The sequence below is a fragment of the Stegodyphus dumicola genome, chromosome X1, assembly GCF_044657685.1.
Source record: "Stegodyphus dumicola isolate Sdum_Otavi_A_Nest chromosome X1, ASM4465768v1".
NCBI lineage: Eukaryota > Metazoa > Arthropoda > Arachnida > Araneae > Eresidae > Stegodyphus > Stegodyphus dumicola.
Genome location: NC_140780.1, coordinates 17317020 through 17329196, shown reverse-complemented (window position 1 = coordinate 17329196; position 12177 = coordinate 17317020). Strand labels below are relative to the sequence as shown.

General features: G+C 32.7%; 1 protein-coding gene across 6 annotated transcripts in view; it reads left to right on the top strand.

The window, feature by feature from the left end:
• Positions 1-12177, top strand: part of AP-1gamma (adaptor protein complex 1, gamma subunit) — a 190118-nt gene that overhangs the window by 115080 nt on the left and 62861 nt on the right. For all 6 annotated transcript variants that reach the window (XM_035352909.2, XM_085808333.1, XM_085808332.1 and 3 more), the window contains exons 15-16: positions 10693-10820; positions 11030-11134. In XM_035352909.2, coding sequence (XP_035208800.2) covers positions 10693-10820; positions 11030-11134 — 233 coding nt within the window. The remainder of the gene's footprint in view (positions 1-10692; positions 10821-11029; positions 11135-12177) is intronic.

Sequence of the window (12177 nt, the reverse complement as noted above, 5' to 3'; positions counted from 1 at the left end):
GTATAAGAGCCAGTTTCCCTTAGAAAGTCCTCTACAAAGGCATCCCTCCTTTTAGGAAGATAGCCCTCATGTGCTTTACCATAACTGAAATAATCCAATCCAATCTTCTGCAGTTCTTTGATTTGTTGGCTAAAGTTTCCACTAACATTTTATCATTGTAGATTCAAAAACTTCTGACCATGACTCAGCTATTATATAAATAGCTTCATTTATATTAACAGCTTTCAGGAAATTGCTGATGCCAAAATCAGAGTTAGCTTCTTCATTGAAAGCTGTCAAAAGCTTTCATCAGTACTATCTCTTTAAATTTTCTATCACATCCTGGTCCATGGGCTGTAATAAAGAGGTTGGGCTATTTTTTTTTTGGCAAAAAGACTGCCTCAATACCACATACTTTTAATTCATCTTCACTAGGATGTGAAGAAGCCTTGCATCTCAAGTTTTTTTACTTGAGATGTTTTGTCACTGCTGCAGCAAACTAAGAATGTAACCATTCTTTAAATAGCTGTTGAGTTATTCAAGCAGTCCATAGAGCTTAATAATCCTCTGGCAGGGGCTTGACGTTAATATTTTTAAATGTGCTTTGCTTTACTGATTTGCCACAACAACCATCAATATGTGTTTTAGGTTCCAGCAGTGTTGCCGCATACACAGTCACTATGTCTTTACATTTTTTGTAGCTTGTTGCAGCGGCTTCTTTTCTAGATGCTAATTATTATTATTTTTTCCTGGAAGCAAGACAGACCAGTTTCATCCACACTATAAACTTGTTTGTCAGATAAAGGCCTTTTGTTAATACAGTCAAAAGTCGTTAATTCGGACACCCATAATCCGGAATGATCTATAATCTGGACCTCAGATCTACAAACTTTCTGCGCATGCATTGCGTCGACGCATGCACGCAAGACCTTTACGACTGCGGATATGCTTGTGCGCGTGTGCAAAATATGTTTACGAGTGCGTGTTTAATGTATAACAGAGGGTATAAGCTAAGCTAAAATTATCTAATTATCTATTTCAGTTAATGTTGCAGATTGCGTTGTTCCTTAATCTTCGAATTGGATCCGGCTTATTATTTTTTGCAGACTGTTAGAGCAATTTTATAAAAGTAAGCTTGAACTTTCGATTATCTCAAATAGAATTTCTGATATATATTTATTAATATGTAAAGGATCTACAAAGCGAAAGTATGTTTCGAAGTTCATTAAACAAAAAGTGGAATTGCAACAAAAAATGGATAAAGGCGTATCCTTTGTTTATCTAAATTTTAACGTTTGTTTATCTTTAACGCCGCGGCGCACAATGAATTGGAAGTTCATCTGTCAGCACTATCCTTATCATCAGGGCAGATGTTTTTATTTTATTTGGCTTACAATTTCTTACTAAATGTAGTATTTCATCTTGATGTACTCCGTCTTTGATATGATTTAAATCAAATTCCTCGTCATTATAATTCGCTTCCGATAGCGAAGAAAGTGACAGAGGTTATTGAAAACGAAAAAATTTCGATTGACAAGTTAGTCGGTAGACACAGCAATGATAGGACTTGAACAGCGGAACTTTGTAACTGAACAAGAAATTATGTCTCTTTATAGAATTAAAGAGAATGTATTATCACATAAAAAACGAAGCAACTTAAACAACTTACATTGAAAGAAATATTTAATAAAGTAAACAAATAAATATTAAGCTTTTTTTTTTTTTTTTTTGTAAATTTTGATATCCTTTAGATCATAATTGTTCTTTATTTCATAAATTACGGTTTCATATTTCTAATTTTATAATTCCTGCATGCCATCTTACCAGATTTAAACTGATGATCTCTAATCCGGAATCGCCGAAGTCCCAACCAGTCCGGATTAACGACTTTTGACTGTACAAGCTTCCAATTTTTCTATGAATTTTGTTGCAGGTTTACATTTGGCTGATGATTTTTATCCCAAAATTTTGAGCATACAAATTCCGTTTCTTTTCTTCCATACGTTAAGCCGTTCGTCCCTTGCGTTAAAACAATTATCTCCACCTATTTTCTAATGAAACAGAGTAGCCTCTTCTTTAAATATTGGTCCACTGACTTTCTTACCCTTGCTATACCCTCTTGATTAATCCATGACAAGAAATCATCATCTAATCTTGGTTTCTTTAGAGCCTTATCACTTCTACCGACGCGCATGGCTAGATGGGACATTTCCGAAAAACTAGATTCTAGTAACGCTGCTTTAAGTGGGAGGCTTCCGAGAAATGTTTCGTCTAGCTAAGCAAAACATTTTGAAAATTTTCCGAAAATGTTCCATCTGGAGACGTGTTTTGTGTATGTTCAACCAATCAGACGAAAGTTCTGCTTCTGAAGGATCACTGGTAATTTTCAATATGGCGATGGCTCTCGTGAAATCATGCACAAAGGAAATAGATGCTGATTTAATTGAAGAAATACGGAAGAAGCCATATATATATTGCGGTTTTGTTGTAGTATAACTGTCTGTCATTTTTAGATGTTTATGTATTTATTAAATTTATAATCGTGGAAATTTCAGAGTAAACAATATTTTATGACATGCTATTTCTGATGATTTGTTTACAAATTATTCGTCACCAAAAGTTTGCCAAATTTGTTATATTTCGGGCTGATTGTGTGAAAACAATGTTATTGTTATAAATTTGAATTTTTTTTATTAAGGGGAATAATTTTTTAAAATATGTTTGTATATGCGCGACTTTTACTTTTCTCATAATTACTTTTAAATTGAAATTGCATAATCAATGATTATGTATATTTATTAAAGCATAGATTATTGAATAACAAGGATACACATTAAATTTGTATGCTATTATCTTCATGTTATTAATGAAGGGCTTTTTAGATTATAAATACACTTAAGAACTATATTTTTATTGTAAATGCTACATATTGAAACATTGGAAATTTATGGATTTATTATGAATGATGAAAAATAATTGTGTATACATTCATTAATAAAAAGCTTATTCATTCATTACATTAATACTAATAAACATACGTTAACAATTTCTAAACCATCACATCTCTCTCGCTATGTGTAGGTAAATATTAGATATGTGTATATATATATATATATGTATGAATACAAAAATGAACACTGCCAAAAAGTTTATTTGAAGTTACTTCTAATTCATATAACAATTATGTAATTGTCAGCAACTGTAGTCATCAGTTCTTTGCACATTATCATGGATATGGAATACACAGTTGAAAAATAATTGAAGTGCATTTTGTGCATTAGGCTAGTCATTAAAATTCACCAATTACACTCAACCTTTGCATTTTTAACTAGACTTAGGAATTTAAACAAAAAAATTGAGCAAGTAGCCTTCATGAAATATTTAACATTTTATGGATGAAATAAAAATTTTTGACTCATCACAAAACAAATATCAGTAAATGACATTATATCATGTACATAAAAATTATTAAATAAATATATGGCTGCAAAAATAACTATTTACAATAAAATCAAATATATAAAAGACAGATCATTACAAAGAATAGGACTTCTCTTTGCACGTTCTTTTCTCTTTAGCTTTTATAATCGCCAGAGTCAAGATAAAAGTGATTTATTTAATGGCCATCACCTTTCTAATATTTTCCATAACTAATAATAAAGTTTAAAACGAAAAGAATATGAGCAATATGACACGGAAGCAATCTTACTTGAAAGGAAATGTCACTTTCGGCAATCTGAGCAATAACTGATTCTTGTTTGGCTTTCAGCCTGTTTCCCAAGTGAAGATGGTAACCCGATTTTGCAGAAGCTCACTTCCCAGAATTGTTCTTTCTAACGTTATGTTCCAGCAACAAATATCATATGTGTTAGCAGTTTTAGAGTAGACAGAAAATCGAGTGCACCTTAATCATCAAGTTTACTATAAAATGACTCGATCCCATTACCCCCTGTCATTTAACAGTACCCCAGTCATTTAACAGTACTCTCACCCTCACCAAGAGATGAAACTATATATTTTCACCTCTATCCATCTGTTTTGAAGGCATCTAATCAGCTCTCCATCAAAGATAACAAAACACTTTCTTTTACTCCAACTTGCCATTTTAGATAAATTTTCGAAATTGAACAGATTTTCAAATCCCAGTGAGTTTGAATACTATTGGAGACGGTGTTTGAGAGATTTCATTATTTCTCCTTCATTCCCCCTCAACCAACTTTAATGTAACGATCTGACCAATCTCCATTCTTCAGATTCCATTACATGTGCCCTTTTCCTTTCAAGGTCAACATTTGCCATCACTATTTTAAAACTGCATTCTAGTCAACACCTTCCCCTTCTATATTCTCTAGTCCTTTTGTTTTTGAATTAAGAGGAATGTATAGTTAATGCAGAGTTGCCAACTCCCGATTTTCGACCGCTCTCCCGTTAACCCGAATTACAATATATTTCTCCCGACTTTTTCTCATTCTTAATATTTCTCACGATTTTTATGGAACTTGGCTTAATACTTCGTTATATAAACAAACAAAAAAAAAGTCATTTTGGACGTCTGAAAGCAACTGGATTTTCTCTAGGTTATATCTAAAACAAAACTTTGTGAATCAGATGACAATTTCTTCTTTGTGAGTGACAGCATACGTATGCAGAAACGTCGTTGTTCAGTTCTCCAATGGGCAAGGAGCTCCACTGCGTGTCATCTGGCATATATTAGCCAATGAGCACAAAGCAAGCTCAAGGCCGTTGGCCGTTATTTGGATATTCTTTCGTTCATCTTTTCCTGAGTTGTAGTTTTAGAAATTATCATCTTTTGTTATGTCTGCGAGGAAGGTGAAATGCACATGCACGTTTCAAAAATCGTACACAGTTGACTTTCCTTCCATTATTTCCTCAAGGAAATGTAAAAAATTTGCGATGTGTACCATCTGTCGTTGCGATTTTTCGATTTCGCATGGTGGAAGGGCAGATCTTCTCAAACATGTGCGAACACAAAAGCACAAGGACAACATGAGTTGTTTTGAAGAAAACGAAAAATTAAATTTTTCTTCCGAAACAAAAGACCAAAAATTAATGCAGAATGTCAGTTCTCTGCCTTTTTACTGGAGCACAACTTGCCACTGAATGCATCGAATCTCGCTGCAGCTTTATTTAGAAAAATGTTTCCCGATAGTGAAATCGCTAAGAAATACTCAAGTGCAAGGACCAAAACAGGTGCAATTGTTAAAGAAATAGGTTTGAAAAATAAATCTTCAGTTATTGATTGCATTAAAACAGCTCTGTTCTTCCTCTGTGCGGATGGAAGCAATAATACTGATTCAAAACTGTATCCAATTGTTTCTTTTTTTAATCCAGAGTCTTCAGAAATTGAGTGCAGTTTACTTTCTGTCCCCACTTTAGAAGGACATTCGACAGGCTTTAATATAGCATAGCTTATTGTTAAAACTTACTAGCTAATTATTAAACATAGAATTAAAATTATTTAAATAATCATTCATAATAAAATCATATTAAAAAGTACAAAATTAAATTGTATTTTAATATTTAACAGCGTAGATTAAATTTATAGATATTAAAACCAATTACTTTTAAAATAATGTGACGTCATTCATTACATCATTCACAACATAAAATTCCTTAAAATATCATAAACAATAAAATTTTTATTTAAAATAAAAATGCAAAATTAAATTCATTTTTATTATTTAGAAGTCATAAATAATATTTAAAACACGGAATTTATGCATAATAAAACGCATTATTTTGTAAATAAAATGACAACAAAGTATCGGTTACCATAAATAACTTGTCTAGCAGTGGGTTTACCATAAGTCGTATCGCTCTCCCCCCCCCCCAAAAAATGGCCAAAATCCGTGCAACCGTCTACCAAAGTAGCACCTTTTTATCATTTTAAGTCTTTTTAACATTGTGAAAAATCTCGTGATTTCTTTAAAAAATCTCCTGATTTTCTAGTGTCATAGGTTGGCAAGTATGTTAATGCAAAAAGTGTTTCTTTTTAAATTTTCTTTTAATTTTTATTTTATATTTAAAATACATAATTACAGAATTTTCAATGGTAACTTTTCTTTTTTTTTTTTTTTTTTTTTTTTTTTTTTTTTTTAATTTTTGTACTGATATGAATTATGCTGGTTAAGGGGAAGTCTACTATAATATATAAAAAGACCTGGTGTTAACAAAAGTTTTCCTACCACTACAAATATTATCTGTGCAAGCAGTTTCATTTTGGCATCTTTAATGATATTTTGTCAAACAATTTTTGACATTTGAAAGAATGAGACTTTCTTTAATGCACTTGTGTTGTGAAACAAATATCGTTATCATTAAGTACAAGATGTGTTTACAAACACTCCTCACTAAAAACTACCTAATCTAGAAATTAAAAAGTCATTTTTACATGATCAATTCCATGGACAAATACTTTTCATCTATGTTGCATCTAAAAACAGGAGTTTTTCTTTGTTGAATCTGGTTCCTTCCAGAGGAGTTCTGGAAGGAAAACTAGTTTAATGAAATGTTAAACAATCAAATTTCAAGTAGCAAGAACACGTATATTTTTCTTTTAAAACTCTATTCTTATTTCATTCATACCATTATTTTATTATTTCCCCATGCTGTCTGACGTGTGTTGTAAAGAGAAGCACCATACACGTGCGTGTCTATGTACAAGTGTTCAACATAACAAGAGCTCAGAACACACCTTATATTCATCTCTGAACCCTGAGGTACTATTCTCAAGAAGTGGCTAACTCTGAAGTGTAGCGTCAGAGACCCTAACTACGTTCATTCAATATTTAGCACATATCCACAAAGCGTAACTCTCTTTTCAGTCATACCAATGAGTTAAAACTGTGCCATTACTACAGCATTTTCATTTTTAACATATCGCAGTACTTCTTAACTTTTAAAATAACAGTTCATATTCTACATGAGAACACATTAACATGCCATTAATTTTAGGCACTTCAAAACATACATTAGTAGTAAAATGTTTTGTTAACTTCCATTTCTTCAAACCAAATGCTAATTCTTTTACATTTAAATACTACATTTCAAAAGTCCTTCAGACTAAATTTCTTTTCTTGACAGAATCTTTTAAATAAAATTTTATACAATATTTTTACAATGTTCTTAAGGTACCTCTCTTATAAATTACAAAAGCTTTTACAATACTCAAGTGTTTACACGTACAATAATTTTATGTTACTCGCGAGTAGATGAAAAACATAGTAACAAATAGGTAAACTCAATTTCTCGCCTTTTTCGCAATGAAGGTAGACCTCACATGAGGTAACACTTCTCCTTACAGTCTGCCACTTGCAGTAAGAACAAAAAATTAAGTTTAAGTTTCAAAGTAACTTAAAGTTTTACTTATCGTTGCGATATTCAGACATCCGTTTAGCCGCCCAGTCCTGGATGGTATCGAAGACCATTGTCTGGTTTATCTTACATCTTGTGCGGGTTTGCCCTTCAGTTTCTTCCTCAATGTGTTTTTTCTTTTGGCATGCTTGATATGGCCCTTTAAAACATTCTTCTTAACTACTGATTGTACTCCCGGACGCTTGATGGGTGCTGTCCTTGGAGGTATCGGGACAACTCTCTCGTTGTTGCCTGGATCTGGCAGCTGGCTGTTCAAACTTTCGTTGCTTCCTTGCTTGTGCAGCTGGGTTTCCCTGATCAATTTGCAGACATTTGCTGCATAGAATTCTATCCGATGGTTCACTCTTCCGTTTTACAGCAGTGTTATGGTTGCGGCCATTTCTCTTGGCTCACTTCACATTTCTAGAACTTTTCCCTTCTTCGTGCTGATGGTGGTCATGCCCTCTCTTTTCTGGTCAGGGGAATGGCTTCTTTTTCTTGTTTCCTTCAGTTTTCCAACGGGGGAACTTTCTTTTCTTGTTTACCTCCCTACTCGTAGCTGACTCTTGCGGTTGTCGTTGTGCCACCTCTGGAGATTGCGTCTGCTGTGCCAGATCCTGCAAAAGATCTTTAAATATTTGCATTTTATTACGATTATAAAGGGGGTTTGATTTGATCAATATTTGCTGTGAACGTTTCACCATTCTTGGCTTTTGAAACCACTGCAGCCTGAGTTACTTTTTCGACCACGTATGGTCCTTCAAATCGTGGACAGAACTTCGCTATTTTATCTTCTGGTGCTGAAGAAAGTGAATGCTTAGTTTTTAACACTTCGTCCCCTACCTCATAAGTTACTCCCCGTCATTTCATGTCATAATATAACTTCTGTTTTCTTTGTGCTGCTTCATTATCTTTCTTTGCTTCGTTAATTAATTTTTGTACAATGGCCACTTGAAATTCAGGGGCTCTTTTTTGAACATAAAATAATTTATCTAACGTCGTTATAATCTTTCTGCCTGAAAATAACAGGAGTTTTGCCCGTCGTGTCATGTTTGGCGGTTCTAAGGGCGAAAGCTAATTCATTGAGATATCCCAGCTTTTATGAAAATTTTTAACATAACTACGAATAATTTTAACTATATTTCTATTGACCTGTTCCGCTATATTTGATATATGACATGATGTATGCCCAGTTTTTGGCACGTCTATAGGCAGTATTAATTTCTGTTTTAGGAAAACAAAAGGAAATCAAAACGCGGCTGTGTAGCACACCATGATGAATTAGTGAGGATAACCTGTTGGATGAACTTTGGGACAAAGATATTCAAAGTTATAAAAACTTCATCAGAATGTGTGAATGATAATTTGAAATGTTATTTGAACAGGTCACTCATTAAAAAAAAATAACGTCCTTTCAAGATGCTCTGCCAGCAAAATTAAAATGTAGATAGCACTTCGGTTTGTGGGGACAGGTGACTCCTACAGTTCTCTGTAATATTTATTTCAAGTGCTAAAATGCACAATTAGCATATTTATTCCAGAAGTGTATGAGGTTGAGCGGAAATCATTAACCTTTTGCTTGAACTCTCCAACACCCTCAAATTATAACATGTTAATAATAGCCTCATATGCCTTCTGTCAGCGATTTTTATTTTAATACTGCTGACTAATCATTTGTAAATAAAATCTAATTTGGTTTTCAAATAAAAAGGAAAATCTATAGACAAAATTTCAGAATTTTAGATTATACAGTCAAAAGTCGTTAATTCGGACACCCATAATCCGGAATGATCTATAATCCGGACCTTAAAGCTAAAAATTTTCTGCGCATGTGCCGCTTTAACACATACGCATAAGCGTTTACGCGTGCATGTAAGACCTTTACGACTGCGCGTGTGCGCAAGCGCAAAATACGTTTTCGCATGCGCGTTTTATGTATAACGGACGGTATAAGCTAAAATTATCTAATTATCTATTTCAGTTAATGTTGATGATTGTATTGTTCCTTAATCTTCGAATTGGATCCGGCTTATTATTTTTTGCAGACTCTAAGAGCAAGTTTATAAAAGTAAACTTGAACTTTCAATTATGTCAAATAGAATTTCCAATGCTGGAGCTCCCGAAGGATCTACAAAATGAAAGTATGTTTCGATGTCCATCAAACAAAAAGTGGAATTGCTGCAAAAAATGGATAAAGACATGAAGAAAGGGACAGAGAGGTTAGTGAAAACGAAAAAATTTCGATTGACAAGTTAGTCGGTATTCTCGGCACAGCACTTACGGGACTTGAACAGCGGAACTTTGTAACTGAACAAGAAATTATGTCTGTTTATAGAATTAAAGAGAAAGTATTATCACATAAAACGAAGCAACTTAAACAACTTGCATTGAAAGAAATGTTTAATAAAGTAAGCAAATAAATATTAAGCCCTTTTTTTTTTTTTTTTTTTTTTTTTTTGTTGTAAATTTTGATACCCTTTAGATCATAATTGTTCTTTATTTCATAAATTACGGTTTCATATTTTTAATTTTAAGAATTTCTGCATGCCATCTTATGAGATTTAAACTGATGATCTATAATCCGGAAAAATCGATAATCGCCAAAGTCTTGACGTGTCCGGATTAACAACTTTTGACTGTATCTTATTAGGTGTAATTGGCCATGAGTAAAAACTGTTTTTTCGAAATCTATATCAAAATAAAATAAATATTTGCCCTTACTTACTTTAGTTGAAAACTATTTTTTTGTGTAGTTGAATAACATGTAATTTAATTGTTTTTCTTATTAAAAAATTTCAGAAATAAATATTTTGTATCTGATACCCAAAATTAATTTTCTTCTATGTTTTTTCTACCATATCAAAAACCTAAATTCATTCTGATCAGTAGTTATATCCATGTTATATTTAGATATTAGTAAACAATTGTCATAATATTCAAGTAGTGAAATATCCCATAATACTTCAAAAGATGTATATACATTAAAAAATGCCATAGTTAGATTATTGCTCCTTCTTGGCATTTTCGATATGACGAAAAAATTGGGCATGACGTCTCTGTCAGCATGCTTGGAGTTACTGCTCAGGTAGATTTTCAAATGGTTCAAAGTAGCAATGGACTCACTGATTCATCTCCCCTACATTTCTATTCGAAATAAGCATTTACATTGTCAAAGTAGTCGTAACGAGGGGCTCACTGTGGGTCACTCGGACAGGTGTAAGTGCTCTGAAATTTCCAACAGTTTGAAGGCATACTTGTTTGCAATGATATTTTTTATGTAATGTTAATTATTAATTTATTTCTATGTTCAAATATTTTATTCTTCTATTGCTGCATTAGGTTACTCCTGATGATATTATTGATCTATTTGAAAAAGTGACTATGAATATTCATATGACGTTAACAACAAAGGAGTATTCTACTACTGCACTTATGAAGCTTAGTGTGCGGTTTCCAGACACTGCCCCGTTAGTATATGATAATTTGCCATATTAATTTTTGTACGTATGATTTAGCTGTTAGAAATTTTTTATAATTTTTTCATTTGATGTGTACTCAATATATAAAATGCATTTTTCTCCATTTAAACAATTATAAAACATGTGAGATGTATATTTTTTCTGTGCATAATGTATGCAAAACGTTTTTATTTACAGTTTGTATTTATATTTTTCAGGCGTGTGAAACGCTTCTTAGACATTTTTGGAACTAATGTAAATGTGGAATTGCAGCAGAGAGCTATTGAATTCTCGTCATTATTCCGAAAGTACAACCATTTACGGTAATTTTCTTTTATCTGAGACTAACATAGTCATACATGTACCATGTTATGCAGCTTGCATTCAGATTTCACTTTATTTCAGTATGGTATGGAAAATCTAATTAAAATTTGATTTTTTTTTTTAAATCCTACGCCCATTTTTGTCATTTCTGCTACTAGTCGAAAAGCAGCCTAGTAAAATGATGAGAGCGTAAAAACAAAAGCGTAAAAAGCAACTCCAAAGCTCGAAGTAAGAAAGTGGAGACTATTTCTTTAGTTGGGCAGAATATTCCAGTTATGTACTGCTACATCAGCATAGGATATTCTGCTATTTTTTAATTTATTGCATATAATTCTTTTAATATTACACAAAGATAAAGGATAATCAGGTTTGGCTGTAAGGCCTTGGCAAATTTGTCGACTCCATTTTTAAAAATATCACAATGGCTCGGAATCCACTGAAGAGCAATGCTCTTCTGATTTCCCTTAGCTCAAAAAGTTTTATTTTACAAGAATGAACCTGGGCATTTTCATTATGGTTAGAATTGGTAAGTGGCAAAATAACAGCTCGTGAATCGATGAAAAACAGAATATTTTGATCTGGGCTATTTTTTTATTTATCAATTGCATATGTTATAGCTGCTATATCTCCATCAAAATTCTCATAGTACCTCCCAACAGGACAGCTAATGCTAAAATTACTTGAATAGACTCCACACACACACACACACATCACATTTTCCGCTGAAACATCTGTTTAAACATGGAACCACTTGTCTGGAAGGTGCCTCTTAATATATGGTAACCAGAGCAGCATTTTGTAACTCATTCAGAGTGGAACGGTGTTTGTTCGCATTTCAAACATGATCCAGGTGTTTTTCCAGTGTATCTGAATTTAAAATGGGATTCCACTCCTGTGAGAAAAACCTGTTGATTGGATGTAGGAATATATTGTGAGTATCATAAAAATCATTTTTACAGTCAAAAGGAAGAATATGTGACTGTTTAGTCTTTCACTTGCTGGTCTATAGCAATTTAAAAAAATTCCTTTTCTTATGATTTTT